The 22398-nt window shown below is 44.7% G+C and overlaps 1 protein-coding gene across 1 annotated transcript; it reads right to left on the bottom strand.

Moving 5' to 3' along the window:
• Nucleotides 1-541: 541 nt before the first annotated feature.
• Nucleotides 542-21982, bottom strand: LOC118292679 (doublecortin domain-containing protein 2-like). Its single transcript, XM_035621576.2, has 9 exons — nt 21104-21982; nt 20397-20451; nt 16131-16207; nt 15722-15856; nt 15120-15269; nt 13879-13933; nt 13384-13567; nt 3418-3488; nt 542-2368 (listed from the first exon to the last, which is right to left on the bottom strand). The coding sequence occupies exons 1-9, from the start codon at nt 21388-21390 to the stop codon at nt 1448-1450; spliced, it is 1935 nt and encodes a 644-aa protein (XP_035477469.2). The 5' UTR covers nt 21391-21982; the 3' UTR covers nt 542-1447.
• Between the last annotated feature and the right edge of the window lie 416 nt (nt 21983-22398).

Raw genomic sequence — 22398 nt, 5'->3', positions numbered from 1 at the left:
TTAGCTCTAAGGATCAGTTGACCCGGCAACGCAGCAGAATATACTGTACATCACTGAAGCCTTTTGCGCTGAATTTGGAGCTGACGTTACTTAGTGCCATGTGCTCGTGTGACTACGTGGGGGCGAGGACTGTCAACTCCTTGGGCCTGTCTTTTCTTGAATTTTGATGAGGAAGTGATGTGGTTCTGGTCTTATTGTTGGAAATTCGCATCCCTTTTTTTCCATACAAAGTGCCGTGATGTGTAAATGTAATGTGTTTTAGGGAGGCGCGATGAACGGAGTCTATAGCAGTTGAGGCAGAGAAATGTCTATAGATAAATATAAGCATAATACAAGACTCAATCATGTGGTTACCACTAAACATATCATATAATATTAAATATAAAAACATCCGAAACCTACAGATTTATAGAGAGGATATGATTAAAGGTAATTAAAGGAAGAAAAATAACATTCCCCGAAATACAAAATGCACTGGTAGTTTTTTTTTGTGTGTGGAAACTATCAAATGAAGATTTCCAAAAGAGAAGTTTGTCTTTCTTGTCATTTTTTTTTATTGTTGATATGCGAATGAAATTGATCAATGAAGTGGTGAAAAATATAGAGGTGATTTGAATCTGCAAGAAGCAATTAATGTACTGAAATAATCCTTTATTATGAATGTAAGCAAGCTGAAAACACTTGTATTGATGTGTCTGTGTAAATCAATTGTTATTTTCTTATTTATTTATATGGTAGAAGATAAATGAATGAATACAAATAAACACATATCCATGAGACATAATGACTAATGAAGGATTATCATATAATTCAGCTCAACATTCACGCAGACACGGTGTCACATATATCTCATCAATTACTCTGAGAGAAAGAAAAAAAAAAAGCCATACATACAAAAAAAAAAACACATTTCACAACAAGCTAGCAGAATCATACCCAGTTAATAAACTTATATTTTTTGGAAAAAAACAAAAAAACAATTTAAGTTATTTCCCTGCATCACCTCACTACAGTGCCCACAGTGTTTACGGGATCAATAAAGCAGCCCAAACTTTTGCAGTATGTCTTATGAATATAAAATGAAGATGTATTAGTATAGCTTTTATTCTTTGTCTCTGTTCAGACGCGAGGAATGTTTCGGTGAACAGCTTTTGGATATACGGCATACCTGAATTTTAAAGTCGTTTTTTTTTTTTTTGCCTTTGACCTTATGTAGCTGTCAGACATTCAACGATTCTACTACGGCAAAATCACTTTCTTTTCAGGGCGACTTCTACAAGGCCATCTAATAAATGTGTCTGACTTGCAGTCACGTCATGCTTTGCTTTACTTTCCACGGATTGGCTCTGCTACCTGCCTTCACTTTCACATTGTTGTAAGATATTGCTTTTCCCATTTTCGGCACTGCGAATCCCACGGCTTTGACGTGTTCCTCTTCTTCTTCTTCCTAATCCTTCTCTTTCCTGCCGTTCTCTCCGTTCTCTCCGTTCTCTCCGTCCCCTCCCTCCGCCCCTCTCTCCCCATTCGCGGTGGTATCTTTCCCCCCGGCCGAATTTGTGTCCTCCGCGTCCAGCTCTGCTTCACTCTCCACCTCTCCATCGTCTTCTCCGCTGACCTCGCCGTTCTCCTTTCTCTCCTCTTCCCCCGACTCTTTGTCGGCGTCCCCGTCTGTTTTGCTCACATCTCCCTCCTGGTTACCGTCGCTACTGTTACTTTTGTCTTTATCGTCGTCCTTTGTCTCGTTATCTGACTGAGTCTTCCCCGGGTCGTCGCTGTTTTCCGTCCCGTTCTGCTCCTCCTCTGTGTGTACATCACTATTCTCGTCCTTGCTGCTTCTCTCCTCCTTTTCCCTGTCTTCATCTTGCTTCCCCTCTTCTGTGTTCTCGCCCTGCTCGTCCTTTTCGCCCTCAGAAGACGCATGGCTTCCATCCTCTTTCTCGTTACTGCCCTGGCTCTTATCGCTGTTGCTACCGCTGGACCCCTGCTCCTCACTCTTAACCTCCCCCTTACTCTCATCCGTGACCTCCTCCTCCCCCTGTACTTCTTCTTTTACCTCATCCTCTTTCTCCTCGGGTCCTGCTGTTGCCTCAGCCTCTTCTTCATTACTTGTCTCTTCATTTTCCTTCATCTCTTCCCCTACCTCTTTTTCACCATCCGTGTCCTGGTCTTCTTCCTTGTCGGCTTTGCTGGCGGACACGTCTTCTTCTGCTTCTTCTGCTCCTTCTGCTTCTTCTGCTTCTTCTGCTCCTTCTGCTTCTTCTGCTTCTTCTGCTTCTTCTTCTTTGGTGTTTCCAGCAGCAGGTTCCTCCTGCTTCTCTGCTTTTTCACCATTCTCCTCTGCAGCCTTTGCATCTTCATCTGCTGGTTTCTGTAATGGAATAATACCATAGAAACGATTTATAGCTCTCAATACTAGATTGTAATAGGTACGTGGTGTGATTGGATTGTTTACAATAATTCCCCCCTCTGACCTATACACACAGCACTAGAGAATCTTGAGCTCTTACAAATCAAGCAGAGATTAAATTAAAAAAAAAAAAAATCCAAGAACCTTTTAATGGAACATCAATCATTGTGCAACAAGTAGTGGAGAAAGAAAAATAGGCATTTGAGCTTCCTACTGTAGCATGGCAAACCAAACAATGGTTATTATTTTGTGTGCTTACTGTAAAAGGTAGATATTATCTACAAGTGGTGTTTGCATTATTTCTGTATCTTAATCCTGCTGTTGTTTGTTTTGTGTTCATTCATTTTGTTTTCCCTGTCAAAAATGAGCACCCCATTATAACTGATTATAAATCCATAATAATAGACATATTATCACCTGGTGTTGCACGTTAGATCTTTTTACCAACATCATCCCTTGTGAATATTACACATTTTGGACGTCTGTTTGCTATTTATGAATGGACAGGTGCCTGAACTAATTGTAATTTCACACATTTATTTTCCAATGGCTGGTCATTTTCCACCAGGGAAGAGCACAGGTGTACAGAAGTTAAATAAGAAGAAGAAAAAAAATGATAATAATAAAAATGTATATATATATATATATATAATTATTATTATTATTATTATTAGTCACGGAACCTTAATGCCAGTCAGGTTAAATAATCTAAATTCTTCAGAGAGTAAACTTTTAAGTCGGTCAAATTTTATCGGAAAATTATAAGATTGCTTGCATCAGACTCCAGTTACTGATGTCATAATCAATGCGATCATGACAAGATATTTCCACGAGACCACGAGATGAAAGAATGCCATGTTACACAGACATTATTGCAGGGAATGTGTCAGATGCGCCCACGTGTGAGAGGTCACATCAAACCGTGTGCACCTCACTACAGTATCTCTGAGTAAAGATGTCATTACTGGTTCCTGGAATAGTCCAGCATGTACACTGCTATGTGCTCGTACCTCTTCTGCTGGCTGGTCTTGAGGGGTTTTGTCATCAGTGTTTCCATCATCAGCCTTTGATTCCTGGTCGTCTGTGAATATGGAGGTGAACACAGAATCACTGAGCAGAGCAAACAACTGAGGCCGATTTAGAAAAAAAAGTTGGCTGCAAAAGAATGAAAAAACAATAATTCCAAGCGTGTTTCAGTGTGACACTGTGACATTAAGAACATATAGAAAAAACACCTTTTCTTCCTAATGTGTGATATTATGTTTTGAATTGGCTCGCCAGGCATAAAACAACTAGATGAGTGACACAGTGTGAATATGACACATTTATTCTATCTCATACGGGCATAAGACGAAGTCGGGGGCAGAGAAGTAATCAGATCCAATAAATTGCAGCAGAGATGGGACAACTGTTGTTTTGAAGAGGTCAAACAAGACTAAATCTCTTACAACTCTGTGTTTGTGAAAAGGTTCAAATGAAAACAAATCAAAAAGCAGGCTATGCGCTGGTTGATTCCAATTCAGATTTAATGAAGGTGTTGTTGTGTAAAAGAAAATCCTCACCAGTTTGTTTTATGTGCTGACAACTTTTCAAGACCCTAAAACCTGAATTCCTCGATCGCAGCCCATTACATCATTCCAGAAAACCATAAAAACGCTCCCATAAATAAGGGAGCTTTTACACAACACCCAATAAGTGACTTGTTGAAATTATACAGCTTTTATTCGGCAGCTGTTTTCTGTTTTTTCTTCTCCCCCTTTTTTTTCCCCCTCCAGGCTTGAACAAACAAAGCCCAAGAGTGACACCTGGTGGTAAACGGTGGAAACACCCAGGATTTTTTTCAGGCAGGCAAGTAAACAAGTTCCCCAGACAAAGGAAGTGTGGGGTCATTTATTATACGGCAGGAGGATGTTGTGCCTCATGAATCCCACCGCTCTTACTTCACATACCTGCACACATACAAACGCACAAGATCTATTAAATAGATTCCAGTGCTGATGTGTATCTTTAACAGTGGATTTCAGAGTTAGGGGCTCACAGAGTTAACGTGCAGGGAGAAATGGGCACTGCATTTTCTCTTCTTTTTTTTTTTAACTTTCAAGAAATGGCTTGTTTCTCTTTGTGGCAGCGTTTTCCCGTTGCCACTGAAAGTTGCCATGGAAGCTGCTACAACCACAGATTAGTTGCGCGGCACTATAGAAAGACAAGAGAACAAAGAAACACGATGAGCCTTCATCATCGTCCGCCAGATTAGTTTCAGCCATGGGAAATATACTTCCAGTGGCCCCCCCGAGGAAACACCTGTCATCTTTCGCGGCCTAAACAACTGCAAAGCGAGATACAGTGGATCCTGGTGTTTAAATGAAGACATCACACCGCGGCTCAACACCAGCCACACTCCTCTCCATTGAAGCAATCAGCCCGGCGAGGCAGGTTTGTTGGAGTGCAAAATTAATAAGGGGATTTTTTTTTCCTTCAGTTTTCATGTGAGCATGTGCAACAAAGGCCTCGGAATAATTAACCCTAAACATCATAAGAGGAATACAACTATACGCTCTGATAAACAACATAATTACACACTTGTTTTGAAACACTGGATGAGACTGAGGAATTTCCAATCAGAAATGAGTGGTGGGGAAAAAAAGGGAAGTAATTAATGTCTTTAATATTAGTTTCCCCTTTCCACACATACCAGTTAAAGAAGAAAAATGACTCAGGTAGAGATTACGAAGAGTTTATGGAGACATTTAATGCATTTCAAATGCAAAACTGATTGAAGTTTAGCTATGTTCGGAGATGAAACGTTATGGTAATAATAACGGACCTCTTTAAGAATATTTTATGGAAATCGCCCGCATTCATTAGCGGCGAGCGTTGAACGGCGGAGCGTACGCAGTAAGCAGTGGATGAGCCGCTGCGACTCTAAACATCTTAACGTGATTTGAGGATGAGGAGCAGGCTCATGAAAATGCTAAATCAAATTAAATACAACATTCGGAACATCCCCTTCTTGCTCTTCATTAAATCCAGTGGATTTGGGCTGTGGCTCAGCGGTGGACAGTTTGTGTGCGCACTTGTGTATTAAGTGTTTTGTCTCTCTTTTTTTTTTTCACAATCAGGCAAAAATTACGCACACGCACAGAAGCACACACATTCCGTCTCTCGCTTGTGCACTATTTGGCACACAAACGGCAACGGAGCACACGCACATTTCAGTGGTAATGCCACATCTCATCCATCATCGCGAGGTAAAACAAGGATGCAACTGTAAGCGGGTATAATTACTCACATAAATGGCTCTCACTGCCGTTCTCGTGAAAGGTGGAGTTATAAATGACTGGTGTTCCAGAGAAATGTAATAAAACACAACTGGAGATGAAGTGATAGCAGGTAGTAAATTACAATATCCACCCACTCCTCAACCAGCAAACTATTCTCTCATTACACACACACACACACACACACACACACACACGAACACACACAAACACACAAACACACACATGAACACACAAACACACACACACACGCACACACAAACACACACACACACACACTCACACACACGGACCCACAAACACACAAACACACATGAATGTGCTGTTTACACCATGATGTAAAAACTATTGAATGAAATATATGATATTAATAGAATTCATTAATAAAGCAACATGTAGCAGCACGACACATTCCCCTCTGCATGGTTCCATGTGCTAAGGTCCGACCTTACCACCGACTATATTGTCAACAACTGCCAAAAAATATTTCTTACTTTTACTTTTTCTTCTTCTTCCTGTTCTGCCAACCTGTAAGCAAACAGGTACATCCTTCCATTTGTTACCAAGCATCTTGGCATCATCGGAAAGAAAGTTGACTAAAAATCTAAAAAAAAAAGATGGATAACAATTGTCTTCCCCTGTTTTGTATTAATTCAACTTGTTGCATTGCTCACAAGAAATTCATCACACACACACAAAAAAAATCTAGCATTTACTGTCGATAGATCACTTAACACCCACAGTATAGGTAAATCCCATTGGGTGGTTTTGCCAATGTATTTGAAAAGGAAGGGAATGCAGAACAGAATCAAGCCTCTGTGGCCGCGGCCTTATGGGCGACACAACATCCCTTTCGTAGCCAATGGGCACGATGAGACACTCAGGCCTTCTTTCCTCTGACGGGTGGATTTCTGCCTCACAGGAGCTGAAAAGACATGGATCCTGGAAACGCTTTAGATTTCCAGGATTTGTATTTTTCCTTTTTCCTGGTCGCACAAGGGCCGGATCGTAATGCTTTCAAAACCACCTAACTGGCAGATGCTGCAGCTCTGAATTAACCCCAAATCACAGCTGTAATGCGCGGCGTACTTGTGCTCAATAAACCAAAGCATGAACCAAAAAAAAAACCTGACATGGCCATCGCAGGTCGATTCTACTTTCGGGGCGGAATACCTCCGTAGTGTTGAATAAACACTCAAGCCTTGACACACTTGCTGTATGAACATAAATCACTCGACACGACGCTCGCCTGCATACCACCATAAAGTATTGCTCACGGATATATACACACACTCCGATTCCACCCAGTCAGCACATGCCGTGAGTTATGGTGGAGTGTAAAACAACATGGGCAGTAACTCCGAAATGGTAATTATGAAATGTTGCCACTCAGCAGGCGTGCTCCAGTCACTGACCGGGGTCCCGTTAAAACCCCTTTAATGACTGCATGGCCATGGCAACCGTCGGAGGGGGCCCCCGTTTATAGAGATGCTGCACGGAGGAGCCAGTCCAGCTGCTGCAAACCTGATGACTGGACAACTCGGCTTCTGTCTCCGTCTCATGCATACACAGCGGGAGTACGCTATGCAGTGAGGGTTTCGAGAGAATCATTCGATTCGGGGTTAAGGCGATGCTCCCTGGAGCTTGACCCCATATTAGCAAACAGAAAGGCATCACATCTCAGTCTCGGCTGTTTCTGAGTTTGACCTTTCTCTCTCTTCCGAGTCCCCCCGACTGTGTGTGCGCGCAATGTCATATTCCTCGCCTGTCATCGCCATCGCCGGGAGATACAATCTCACTGATTGGTCCCGTTTCCAGGGTTTTTCCAGGCTGTTCACTTCCTGGAGTGTCCCTTTAAATCAATGCGCCTGCTCCCTTCTACTCACAAAAACCTAATCACACGGTCCGTATGAAATGTGTTCTGTAAAGCATTTCTGTTGTTTCAGAGATGCATCTGTATGAACAGTTCCACACACTCTCTCTAAAGTGAGTTGTAGAAAATGCCTCCCGTGTGCAGCCCTGCGCTTAAACAGCTCTGACATGAAAACCAGAGCAAAGCTCTGCTTAGCAATGTTGCAGGCAGACAGGCCAAGTAATATTTTCAAAAGGTCACAGATTCGGTTCAATATGTTCATAATCTTAAAGGATCTCAAACCTTTGCCAGCGTCTCCTGCGCCTGCATGTTTGTCTGCGGGCGGGATTGCGGACAGATTTGCGTGAGACATTGATCAGAGGCGGTTCGTGGCCGTGATCCGGATCCCCACATTTTATTGAAGGATTCCTCACCATAGGGCAAACCTTGACATTTTGAGAATTATATCTTAAAACTTGACATTTTGAGGCATATCTTCACAAATACACATTAAAAAAACAAACAAACATGTAGGTCAGATGGATACCAGAGTTTTGGATGAAACAGCATATAGGTGCAGGATTGATCACCATCGGTCTCTTCAGTGTGATATGAACAGTTTATGCATTTTGTTTTTATCTTCTTAAACACAACAACTCATTGTGTCGTGTTTCCCTCAACCACAAGTTTGGACCATAACTGGAAAAAGACAGAAACGGCACAACGGAGCATTTTGCCCTCGCAGCACATCAACTTCAAGCGCTCTCTTGCACTCAGCTCCAACTCGTGAATCTGTGGATCTGCACAAATATGAGATGTTTACTCCTCGCCATTTACACTGCATGTCAAAGTTTCCGTGTCTTAGGCCGACGCAAAAACCCCGAAGCCGCCGATGCTCCTATCGCAACGACTTCAGCCGCGCATCTACCAGCTCAACCTCCAAAAAAACAAACTCCTCCAAAACGCGCAAAGCCGGGCACGGTGACAAGTGACAGACGTCAGGGAAAATTTGTGTCACCGAAAGTGTCACGCGTCACCCTAACGTTACACTTTGTATGTCACAGCTGAAACACTTGTTAACAGATTAACGTGGCAGATTAGCGCAGCTACCCTGCTCTTTAATCCAGTAATCCTGCATCAAAGGGTCACGGAGAACCTGCTTCTGGTGCAGTGAAAAGAGGGGGGGGGGTGTTGAAAGAGCGATAGGGGAAGGATGGTCGTGTTGTCTGAAATGTGCACAAATGCAAGGGAAAGAAAACAGGCAGGCAGGCACATCACACACACACACACACACACACACACACACACACACACACACACACACACAAATACTTTGAGAAACAGTGCTCACAAATCACACTTTCTAAGAACTTGGCAAGGAAAAGAAGAAGAAAAAAAACTTCCTTCAAATGTTGCCATCTCTCATCCTCCGCTGCTTAGCCGCTTCTTTTTTTTGACACAGGCACACGATTTAAGACACACGGCCTCTTTGTGTACATGTCTCCTGCCTCCCAGGGCTGTTTTGAACCCTATTTCACGCTGACAGGCATTATGGGAACATATGCTAACAGGGCTAATTCCCCACGGCAGCATCACATTTTTTATGACACCAGAGGCGGCAAGGGTTGATCTGGCTGGATGGCATGTGTGCACGCGCAAAGGCACACACACGCGCGCGCGCGCACACACACACACACACGCACGCACACACACACACACACACACAAACACACACACACCCACCCACGCAAGCCAGCGTTCGCACGGCGCACAACTCTCACGGACGAAACAACCTCCGTTTCTTTCACAGTCAACTTGTTAATAATACCAAGAATGTTCCCTGTATAAAAAGAAAATTCAAATACCTCAACTTTCCCGACTGCAAGGTAAAAAATAACGGACGGACGGACGGAGCGGAGATAATGTGGAATCCGCCGTGTGTCATGAATTGATTTGGCCCCTGCTGGAGCGCATTTCAGAAATGGGGCCTGGTACATGAAAAGGAAGTAAGGGGCTATTCACAGCAGGAGGTTCTGAGTGAAGTGGACGCCCTTGAGGTTTCAACGCTAAACTCTGCTATTAACAGAAGAAGCGGTCGTCGTCTGCATTGTGTCACCGGGTTTTCTGGCAGCCGAGGCCGCTTGAATTGAACTTTTTCTTCTCTTTTAAAGCAGCAGCCGCGTGTTGTTAAAAGGGCACTGTGCTTTATATGGACGGACGCTGATCACGTTCGGGCAAAGCCGCACGCGGATCACAGAGCCTGTGCGATAGTGTGCCCCCTCATTAATGCACGCACAGAGGCATCTGCTGTACAGGCCGTGTATGAGAGTCCAGATAATCAGCAGACCCCTCGCTGTCAACGGACCCCCCCCCCCGCCTCCCATCGCCCTCCGTCTCTTCTCCTCTCGTCTATACCTTTTCCGTCTGTCCCGCCTCCTTGACGCACGAGGCACTTTTGTCGACTGTCCGAGCGGCAGTTTTGTCCCCGGGCAACGAGAGGCAGAGACGGGTGAAAACTCTGCTTTGATTACTCTGAGCGGAGAGATTATCCAAATGAAAAGGCAATTATCCAAACTCCCTGCATCCCTGTGCCCTACAACATACGGTATCTCTGTGCCTTCCTGTACAACCCAACGACCCCGTGCTTTATCATATTCACCTTTCGTTTCCACCTGTGCTCTGTTTTCTCTCTCTCTAATGCTTCACCACAGTGTTCTCCCTCCATCGCCGCGAGCTTTTGATTCCCCCGTCTTTAGCCTTCTCCTTCGTCGTCCCGTCTCCCCTCATCTGACCAGACCTCTCTCTCTCTCTCTCTCTCTCTCTCCTATCTTTTATTCTTCTCCCTTTTTTTCCCCCCGTTCCCACTGTCGTCTTCACTCCCTCTCTCCTCCCCTCCGCCTCCCCGCTCCTCCCGAGGGCCCCATTAAACTGAACCGATCGCAAAAGGTCCTCTCAGAAAAAGAACACTGACAAACATCCTGTTTCTATTTTGAGATTAGCAACCACTGGTAATTGGTAACAAACGGAGCACTGAGTGTGTTTTTGAAAAGAAAACCAAACTAGCACTGGCCAGATTGGACCAGGGGGCGTACCCAGTTTAAAGGAGAGTAAAACTCTGTTGTGGGGGGAAAAGCTTAAAACAGGCAATATGTCTTGTTGGTTAAGTCTTTTAAGCCACATGTCTTTGTTATGGCGAGTTCAAATTCGTCCCGTGACCTTTGCTGCATGACTTGTCACACCGCCTCCCCCCCTTGTCCTCGCTGTCACTAACCACTGTGTTCACTCTAATGAAGCAGAAAAGTCGGCGGCTTTACAATACACCAGACAGAAACTGCCGGGGTAGTCATCCTGGAGACTGGCTCCGCGGCTGATGGACAGTGAATAATGGGGCCTGGCGCACCGGCGCACGTGCACAGACGCGCACGCAAGAAAAAAAACCCCCGAGCCTCCCTGTCACAACAGAGTCAGCACAGAACAGAGGGCGAATCTCAAGTTACGGGGTTACTCCGTCTCATTTGTCTTGCCCCCCCCCCCCCCCCCTTCATATCTCTATATCCCCTTTCTCCCACGGTGCCTTTCTCTCGAATACATTTACAATGACATGACGCTTTTCTAATAATCTGTTGCTTTTGTTCCACTGTCCCGGCACACGTGGGGACATAAAGTGTGGGTTTCACGCGGCGTTCTTTCCACAGACTCTGCCAGTCGGCCGACTTTTTTGGCCGCGCTTCCTTTTGGCAGCAGAGCGGGATGTGTTTGCCTCTCACACCCCAGCAGGGCGGGGCGCCCCAAAGGCACTGCTGCTTCTCCGCTGTGAATCCCTCAGTAGAGGTGATGTTCACACCGCGCTCGTGCTGAGCTAAGCCGAACTGGACCGGTACGGCCGGCGACACGCGAGGAAAACGAATGGGTGAAGAGCCGGTGTGTTTGTGGCGGGACAAAGAGCGGCAACGATCTCGGCTCATGTTTGCTCTGGGTAAAACCAGACGGACAAATTAATGCGTCAGCATTGATTCTTCTTCGGGAGAAGCAGCGAACAAAAAGAGGGAGGAGACCGCAGACCGACTGCGTCTCACGCGAAGTGTGTTCAGCACCGTGGACAGCGACAGACCAACGGCCCCTGCGTTACGTCCAGGGCGCCTCGTGACAAAGCCGAGAAAAGGGGCAGAATATGTTTTCTCGTGAGCAAGACGGCGTTTACACAGAACACTTTATAGGTCAAACGGCGGCGGGTGCATGAGGATTCGATATGCTCTCCGAGCCACCCGGACGATCTCGCCCGACGCCTGATCTCGTTTACCGAGGCTGTCTGTCTGTTAACTTAATCTTTTGGTCAAAGTCACCCAAGGGGACCAATAATGCAACACGGGTGCGCTTTCCCTGTAATATGACATGCCACAGAGTCTGATGTACAGAGGATTTTGTGAGGGTGACATTATGCATTTTGAATGCACACACATGCACACAGACACACACACACACACACATTCCTCATTCCCCTCTTTTGATGCAAAATGCCAGCTCCCCTGAACCACGGACACAATTCTCCACGCTCCTCTGGGCTTCTGCTGTCAACTCCCTCCTGCCAGAGGAGAAAAGAGGCCACATCTATCACGAGCCAGGCGGTGACGTAATGTGGCAGCAGGAGCAGCGATGACGTCAGCGGCAGTCTGCGCAAAACTCTGAATCCCCCTTTTCCTATTGAAGTTTGATTACCTCTCATATTGTTATTACAATAGTATGCAATATATATGTAGCATTGGTGTCAAAATATCCGTCAGAGCAACAAAACATGAGCGTGGTAGGTGAAGTGACAGCTGCCAAGGTCAAACTGGAGGACCAAGAGTTACTGCAGGATGCAACAAGGGACTTGAGCCCAGAAGATGACGTAATGTGTTTCTAGTAATAGTGGTTTAGTGTCATCATTCTCGACTGACTTTCACAAACGTCTTGCTGTGTTTTTTCGCAGAGCAACAGTGCCACTGTGTGGGCATTTGAGAATGCGGCAGGTTACATAAGATTTTAAAGGCCGTGCATTACATCATATGTGTGTGTATATATATATATATATATATATATATATATATATATATATATATATATATATATCTCTGTTTGTGCCACAATCTATAGTCATTATTCATGACAAGACAGCTCACACACACAGAAGCATATATATATATATATATATATATATATATATATATATATATATATATATATATATATATATATATATATTATAAGCAATATACTACAGTGAGGGTCATTTTCACGTTGTCGTGTACTAGAGGGAATATGCTTTTTTTAAGCCATGCGCTCATCTTCTGAATTGAAGCACATGTTGTAAATGGTGAAAAATGTGTTTCCATAAACTCCGAGATGATGTTTTGTTTTGTCCACACACCAACAATGTTTTTATTTAACTGTCACGGAGGAGCAAAGAAACCAGAAGAAGCCGAAATCAGAGAACTTTGACCTTTTTTCTCCATAAAAACTAGTTGAACTGATTAATCGATTGTCAAAATAGTTAATTCTGTAGTCGATTACTAATCGATTAATCGATTGACTGTTGCAGCTCTAATCACGTCCATCACATCCTTTTTTGTTGTTGGCTGCAAAGAGCCACAAGAAGTTTGTGTTATGATAATTGTATTATGATATAGAATATACGGATATTATCAGATATACAGTTTGTGCGTATCTTTTGAAAAGCAAGTCAGATAATCACAGCAGAGACATACAACTAAAAAACACACCATTGTAATTGTGTGACTTTGCCTGTGGTCTGACTTTGAACACGTTGGAGCTGGACTTGAAGGAGCTTTTGCATGATTCTCATTTACCGTTGTCGGAGATGGTGAGGGTCACGCTCTGTCCGCTCCTCTTCTTCCTCAGAGAGATGAGCCTGGCTTGAGAGATTTCCCTGACGATGGACGACAGGTGCTCCCTGTTGTTCCCGTGGTGGCCCGGAGGGGAGGTCTTGAGGTCTCCGTCTCCACTCGCACTGCACCGGACCGTGGACTTATTCTGGGGACAAAAGTGAAAGTCTTATCAGTTCATGAAAGAACATACATTGACTATTACCGTAAGAGCCCTTGAGAGCTTCGGGTCAATGAGCACGTAGGTAACGAGACAAACACGAGTCACCCAATCTATAAAAGTTCTTAGTCTTTTTAAGCTTTTCCTCCACCAGCGTATAAAAATCGTGGTCTGGCGTTTTGCACCTGATGAAAGAAGAATAGCATCGCTACTGAGAAAAAAGATCATGGCTGAAACCGTCAACTTTAAGGGTTTTTGCAAAACATGGTATTCAAATCTTCCTGATCTAAAGGTCTTACATTTCCATTTTGCTTGGAGAATCTGTAGATAGGTGGAAGAGAAAAGGCTTTCATTCTGTAGACAAAACAGACAAAAACATGTCATTTATATAACACTGTAATACGTCATCAATCAAAGAATTGAAAAATTGAAAAATGACTGCAAAAAGGAAAAGACCATCCATCCATTGTCTACCGCTTCATCCATTTGAGGGTCGCGGGGGGGGGGGGGCTGGAGCCAATCCCAGCTGACATTGGGCGACACCTACGGTCAATTTAGAGTCTTCAATGAACCTGAGCCCATTCTGCATGTCTTTGGACTGTGGGAGGAAGCCGGGGAACCCGGAGAGAACCCACGCATACACGGGGAGAACATGCAGAACCGGGATTGGAACCGAGAACCTTCTTGCTGTGAGGAGAAAGTGCTAACCACTACCCCACTCTGCAGCCCCTATAAAATAGTGTATATTAAAAATGTTCAAATCTGAAAAATGACAGTCCTGGGGTCAATATGTGCTTAAATTATATTATTATTATAAATGGTCTTCCTGATTTTGTTTGTTTTTCTCCATTGACTGTAAAAAAAAAAAAAAGTTATAATATTTGGGAGATGAAATCTAACATTAGCACTAGGACTTTTATTCATGTGCAAATAATCCGTCTTGAAGATAATATTTGGAGCTAACGACTGTAGCTCTGAGCAGATTTGAAACACACTGCAGATTTTGCCACACTGGAACACACACAAACACAAAATGAACAAACTATCTCTCTTTAACATTTCATTCAATTACTTTTTTTGATGAAGAACTCAAGACTCTTCACACATATGGACAATATAATTTGATTGTATAGGAATACAAATCACGAAAAAGGACCTCTACTGGTTTAAAGGAACTACTTATATTCAAAAACAATGCATGTTTCCGTATCAATTTGTGCAATAAAAAATGTTAAAAGTCCGTGTTTTAGAATATGTGTGAGTGCAGATATTGTAGGAATGGAAACTAGACATTCTAAAGCTACAAAGGTGTACACTATTATGGCAATAGTTTCCATTGGTAGTTGTTTTATGGAGAAAACAGACACCCAACAATCTTCTTTCTCTATCATTCAAGAATATTATGTGAAGATGTTCTTCAAAGGCCTTATTTTTTTTTCATATTTCTACAAAAAGCAAATAACACTATGCAGATGTTTCATAAAACCAAAGACTAGATTGCTTTTGTAATCAAGACGCCAGTGTTCGGCGCGGTGCCTACCCGTTGACCCTCCTTGTCCCCCTCGGTCTGGTGAAGAGCAGGTCACTGTAGGACAGCCTCTTAAACTTCTCCCTTCCCACGGCCACGTAGAGCTGACCGCTCTCCAGCAGGTTCCCGTCGGTCACCTGGTGGCCTTCGTAGGTGTACAGACTAGAGCACACAAAAGAAAAGAAAAAAAAGCATTTACACCCGGCACCAGAATGCACCTGTGGTTATCGGATCGCAATGGGATCCGATCACATGGACGTAGGCTACGGGGTATGAATGTAATCAGGTTAAAATCATATCTACAGATACAATCTGGATACAAAATGATTTTTTTATGTCAGGTGTAAACCCCGTATCAGTGTCAGTAAACATGTGTGTGTGTGTGTGTGTGTGTGTGTGTGTGTGTGTAAGGTTATTCAAAAAAAGTACATGATAGCATTGATGACATGAACAAGTTGGAAGGAAATTATCTTTTTCACTTCAATGCAAATGAATGCAGCGGGCGATCATCTAATGCGATCGTCTGCTATAAGGGACGGACACGTGGTGCGTGAGTCTGACGCCCGTGTCGCGCATTCTTCTTGATGTTAATTTGCCGTGAGTTGTTCTGTTACCTCCGAACGCCCCCCAGGACTCTCAGACCCATCTTCTCTGTGACCAACTCCAATATCCTGTCAAACTGGCCCAGCATCCTCTGGTGGATCAGCAGCCTCGCGGCGGGGTTCAACACGTCGCCGTTGGCAACCACGCTAGGCGAAGGGGGAGGAAAGTTACAAGCAACGGTGACAGTGAGTGATTTCTGTGGCGGAGGGCATCCCCCCTCCGAGTTCAAGCGCCCCCCCCCCCCCCCCGTGGCATCAGGAATCGTCAGTCTTTACGAAATTACCTTCCACGTTCGTGGACAGTCCAAGACAACGGCAATGCGTACACAGTTATATACAGAGGTGGACCTAAAAGCCTTTTAGGAAACATTTATAGAGTAGGATTGTGGTCAAATGTGTGAAATAGAGAGATCGAACTCACAATATTGTACATGGCTCCTTGATGGGCTTCAGGAACCGAGCGGAGACGATAATTCGATGGTGGGGCGGCGGTTTGGCCTGAAACAGAGAGATGAGAAGGACTGAAGTGTGGCACGAACCTTTTTTTCTCCGCGCGGCTGTTGCTTAGTAGTTGCTATATGACAAGCGCGGCGTCGCTGCTCCAGCCGATTACTAATGACCCTCTCGAGGCAGCAGGGCTTGGGGGAATCCGATCTACGGGGAAGGGTGGCAGCAGGTTGATGTGGCCTCATTATTGCACACAATGTATACATCCTTCCACTTTTGTTTTTTGGGCTTTTGCCGCGAGAAAAAAAATCGACGCTTTAAGACGCAAGAGCGCATTCTTTGCGTGACACGCCCATGGCCAAGGAGAAAGAGCCACTGTCTTGCACGCTGGAATAATCCAGTCTGTCATCTCCGTGACAGCGACCAGAATGATCCCGCCGCGACCCTTTCAGGCTGCGGGCTGCCTGAGTGTGAGCTCCGCAGGCCCCCGTCCCGTAGCACCCGGTAACACACTGTGACTCTGAGACTGAGACGTGGATCCTGCGAGAGAAGGAGATAAGAGAGGAGGCACATTAAAAGTCCTCCGGGGGCCTGGGAGTGCACCCTGGCAACAGAGGTTTGAAGCCGGGGGTGTAGCAGAAGGCTTACGCTGCAGAGAGGACCGGCTCTTCCTTTTTTGAGTTTTTGCGGGCCCACCTATCCGACTGGAAACTGCACATACATTTCCTTCGGCGTCCGACACGGAGCACAGAAGACCAGTGTAAACCACGCGGCCGGTAACCGGTCCAACCCGGGAACAAACAGAAACGAGCTAGGCAGGACACGGATCAGCCTCCAGGGACCTTGATTTGTTGACTCTCGATTGAGATTTCTTTTTTAATCAACACCTGATATTTTATTGGCTCGTACGGTGGCACAGAAACCCGCTCGGCTCCTCTCGGTGTCCGTCCCGTTTGGCAAACAACAACACATAGTGTTGTTAATGTTTATCCTACACGGCTTCAGTGAGTCAAATGATCAAACCTGCGGCACATTTAAGAGGAAAACCAAGACCAGGTCATAAAGTTTACATCTAACACCCACTAGATTATATGTCCTGGGCAATGTTGTTATAGACTCAGCCAATACAGTAATCTACTGGCGACACCACAGTCCCCTCACTGTTTTGATGATCTGCAGTAAAACAGCTGTACTGTAAATGTTTTTTACAACCATGAATGTATACTCTGGCACGACGGCCAATGTCTTAACAAGTATGTTACCACTTTTTTCTTTTTAATTCAGCATGTTACTGTACATAGGCTGCACGGTGGTGTAGTGGGCAGCACCTGTACATAGGCTGCACGGTGGTGTAGTGGTTAGCACCTTCGCCTCACAGCAAGAAGGTTCTGGGTTCGAATCCCGGTTCAACCAGGGCCTTTCTGTGTGGAGTTTGCATGTTCTCCCCGTGTATGCGTGGGTTCTCTCCGGGTTCTCCGGCTTCCTCCCACAGTCCAAAGACATACAGAATGGGGTCAGGTTCATTGGAGACTATAAATTGACCATAGGTGTGAATGTGAGAGTGAATGGTTGTCCGTCACTGTATGCGACCTGTCCAGAGTGAACCCTGCCTCTCGCCCAATGTTAGCTGGGATTGGCTCCAGCGACCCTTAAATGGATAAAGCGGTAGACGATGAATGAATGAATGAATGAATGTTACTGTACATGGCATACTTGCAGCATGCAACAACCCGTGGTGCTGTGCAAATTGCGGTGACTTAATTGCAAAGATGTTTTATGGTATTTTTATTGTACATTTTGTGGTATTCAACAGTGAAGTTAATATGCATGTGTGTGTTCTTTATTTCTAACATTTAAGGATTTTGTGTTTAACAAGGTCCGACTGAAAAAATCTGTGGTGGTGGAAAATACTATGACTGATTTTCATAGGTATAGTTACTGTACATCTCGGGCTGCAACTAACAATTATTTTCATAATCCATTCATCTGTTGACTATTTTGTCGATTTAATCGATTAGTTGTTTGGTCCATAAAATGTCATAAAATTGTGAAAAATTAAGATCGTGTTTCCCAAATCCCCAAATTATGTTTGTTTTTTTCCACACACCAAATGTATTTAGATTACTGTCACAAAAGAGCAAACAAATCAGGAAATATTCACATTCAAGAAGCTGTAATCAGAGAATTTTGCCCTCTTTTTTTTCCATAAAAACAACTTGAACCGATCAAGTGATTTAGTTTCAGCTGTAGTGACATCGCTTTTTAAGAAAACCAGCAGGTTTGAACGACACTTGAAGTTGTTCCTCTGAAGCATATTCAATTAGACAAATGCTAATTTCAAGGTAATGAGGAAATAAACAACAACAAAGGAAGCATTTCTGCGTGAGTAGTGTCAGCCGGTGGATACTGAGCTGTTGTCAGAATGAGTCACATCAGATGTACTGACCTTAAGAGTCCGTCCTATAATTGCCGGAAAAATCAATAAGGACAAACCAAAAAAAAACTTGCCGAGCATCAAGCCGAGCTAAGAGTTCTCCGCATTAATCGAAACAATCAAGACAGATTAGGCGGGTTAAAGCGAGGGAGGTCCTTGTAAACTAAATTGGTTCTTTTTTTGATGCTCAGCAATCACAGGGGCCACAAGGAGTCCTTCAGTTTATCGGTGATGACAAGGCTCCTCGCCAGCAGCTGATAACACAAAATCAGACAGCGGAGAGAGCGAATGGTTTTTGAGGCTCTGACCACAAACGTTTTGTTTTTTTTCTTTCAGTACAGAGTATCCCGACAAAGACCTGTGACTAGAGCTGCAACAGTTAATCGATTAATCGATTAGTAATCGTTTACCTCGTTTATTAATCGCCAATTATTTTGATAATCGATTAATCGGTTCAAGTTGTTTTCATGAAAGGAAAAATCACAATTGTCTGATTTCAGCTTCGTTGCTCCTCTGTGACAGTGAAGTGAATATCTTTGGCCTGTGAATGAAACAAAACATCATCTTGGAGTTTGGGGAAACACTATTGACATTCTTCACCATTTTATGACATTCTTTGGACCAAACAACTAATCGATTAATCGAGAAAATAATGGACAGATTAGTCGACTATGAAAACAATCGTTAGTTGCAGGTAAGTCACCTGTGACCCAGTGGCTAAAAATGAGCATGTCAGAAATTCCCACCTGTTTGATTTTTGCCATTAAAGTCCCGATAAAAAAATCTGAATGGAGTGAGTACATTTCGGTGTGTTAATAAGTATAGTGAACATATCCTTGCCTTCCACAGGATAAACTTCATTAATAAAAAATGAAAATGAACACAAACTCTCATTTGGAAAGAGCTCCGACGGTTGACTTTCAAAACAGACGAGCCGCTCTCGTCTTGGCTGTGACTTCATGGCTAGTGATTAAAGATGCATCCAAAGGAGGGATGATTATGATCCATAAATTAATAATTCATGGCCACTGAGACAAGCAACATAGTGATTCTTCACAGAGAACAAAAGGGGAGAAAAGCTAAACATTACACCTTGCTTAAATTATCTTTCTAAACCCTTCACACTGTGGGCGGGGCGGGGCGGGGCGGGCGGGGGGCAGCAGTGTACAGAGGCCATGTTCCCAAATCCTCATGTATCTTGCATTTAGTGGCAGTTTCAAGTGTGGACGCGTTGGAGTGAGTGAGGCGATTGTAACTGAAAACCCTGCCTTGAAAACATAGCCGCTGAAGGGCTTCACTAATCTCCCAAACTAGATGGAACCCAATGCGAGACAAAACAAATTCAACCGACGTGAGTGTGAATAAGGTTTTCAATGTCACGTGGCCGCAGAAACTTCACAGATCTTACACCACTGGAAAACAGCAACACTCAACTACTTTCAACTTTGTGTTGTTGTTTTTTTTAAACAAGGATCTTCTCGCTAAGGATTCACCACAAGACTCCAAGACCGTCTGGATCACTGACGCGACTATTTGAACTATATTAACAGGTTCCATCTCCGCAGATTTGTGTTTATGCGAGGCCAAAGATCACCGTGATTGGGAATTGCCGGCCCCGTTGCTGCTGTTCACCATGCTGCACGGCACACTTTGCAGCCACTGCACTTGAGAACAAACAGAAACACATGTTGAGCTCGGGCAGTTGATTGATGGCATCCAAAAGGAACTTACCTTCACCAGACTTAACGACAGAGATTCACTGTCGGACAAACTGAGAGAAGGCAAGACTTTTTCTTTTCTCCTTACCGGCACCGGAGGAGCCTGCAGCATCCTCCTCTTTCTGGAGCCGATCTGTTGGTAACTGCGGAGAAAAGGGAAAGAGAGTCTGGGTTAATCATTCTCAGCACAGTCTCTCAAAAAAGGGGTTATCTACTATGAACTTATGTAGTGCAAATGAATGCTTAATTGGTGAATTCCTTAATGAATGTATTGTATTAGCTTTGGCATTAGAACAGATTTTTTCAATTCCTTTAAAGATCTGTAGGTCTAAAGCGACAACGTGGTATAAATTGAGGGGCTGGACGTTGGCCATAAATCATACATTCAGTTATGCAGAGGATAAATGCAATAAATGTCCCTGCACTGTTTCAAAAAATGCTTGTATGTCAGAGAACATGGTGAACGTACACACAACTCCACGTCCCCAGAATACCTCCCCACTCAGCTGCTTCACCTCTGCTTTCTATGAATAAACTGACCACACAAATCCCATTACCTGCTGCCATAAGCCCACCTGCCTTAAGCCCGCAGGCCAGAGCACACCTCCCCCCAAGGAGCTCATCTTCATCTGCTGATCTCACTGATGTGACTCACCACTGGTGCGTTGCATAATCTTTTAAGACCGTGACTCAAGTCAACTTGACGAAACTTAACTGGTAAGGAGGACACAGAGGCAAAGGGGCACAGACATTTGAAATGAGTTATTTGTTTGTTTTTTTGCAGCTCGGTCTTACTCCATCTTTTTGAACCTCTCCCTGCCGGCGGCCACGTACTGCTCCCCGCTCTGCAGGCTGTCCAGGCAGTCCACCTTGTGGCCCCCTCTCGGCGTGTAGATGTTCCTCACCGCGCCGAACGGGGGCTGTATCCCGCCGGTCACCTCCCTCAGCAGGGTCTCGAAGTTGGACACTCGCTTTTGGTTGATCACCAACCGTCGCGCCTCGTAGTAGGGGTCTCCGTTGCGGAACATGAAGATGTTCTTCACCACCGGCTGCGAGAGGAAGTTCGGCTTCTCCGAGCCCATCTTCGTGCGTAAAAGTGGGGAGAAGAAGAAGCAGGGCTCGGGGGTGCGCGCGGCGGAGAGAAGGGAGAGACAAGTTGGTTTTGACAAACTTACAACTGGTCGATATACCAGCCGCAGGACGAAAGCTTACAGGCCATTATAATGACATTAGAGCTGCCCCATGCTCGGCTGAACGTCCAGGGTTAAGTGGAGCTGAACGCTGCGGCGCGCAGATTTCCAACGGAGGTGAGTAATTTTCCTTTTACGCGTCCGGAGTCAAACGCTGCTTACAGGCTTTCGGGGGGGATGTAAGTCAACAAAAAAAAGTAGGACCACGTGTATGTGCAGGCGTGGTAGTGATGCAAATGTCCACTGTCCGCGAGCACCTCCAGATCTGCTGCAAAAGTCACGCGCAGTTATTATGCGCCTCGCGTGCTCCGGCGCGCGCAGCAGGTGATGCTCCAAGACGCGCGGGTTTCCTATGGAGCGGTTTCCCCCCGAGACGCGGGCGCAGCGTCACGACAGAGCTCATCTGTTGGGACGTAGCTATGGGAACAACGCCGCCGATAACCAGGGACGGACTCGCTCTGTTGTAATCAGGAGGGTATATAGTCAATCATTATCTCAAGAGGGAGAGGGAGAGGGAGAGAGAAACAATAGTTCTATTAAAATTCAAATCACATTGTCAGTGTGTGTGTAGGAAACGAATAACTGAAAATGCACGACGAGCTTTGTGAGTAAAGTAAACCGATTGCCAGCACTTAAACCGGTACAGAACACTCCAGCAGCAGTTCGTGGAGCTAATGAGGCATCGAGAGACCAATTGGCTCCGTCGTGACATCCAGAAAGTGGGACAAAAAAACATGTTTGTCTCGTGTAGGTGTTGCGCCACCGCGGGGAGATCTGCACTCCGTGTCCTGTACTGTACATTATCGTCGGGAGGTATACGTTTCCTGCTGAGCCAATTAGTGGAATTCATTAGATTTCAAATGTCTGGATGAAACAGTGACATGGCATGTGTATAGCTGC

This window comes from Scophthalmus maximus, chromosome 1 (assembly GCF_022379125.1).
Source record: "Scophthalmus maximus strain ysfricsl-2021 chromosome 1, ASM2237912v1, whole genome shotgun sequence".
Taxonomy (NCBI): domain Eukaryota; kingdom Metazoa; phylum Chordata; class Actinopteri; order Pleuronectiformes; family Scophthalmidae; genus Scophthalmus; species Scophthalmus maximus.
This window is presented reverse-complemented; position numbering and strand designations above follow the sequence as displayed.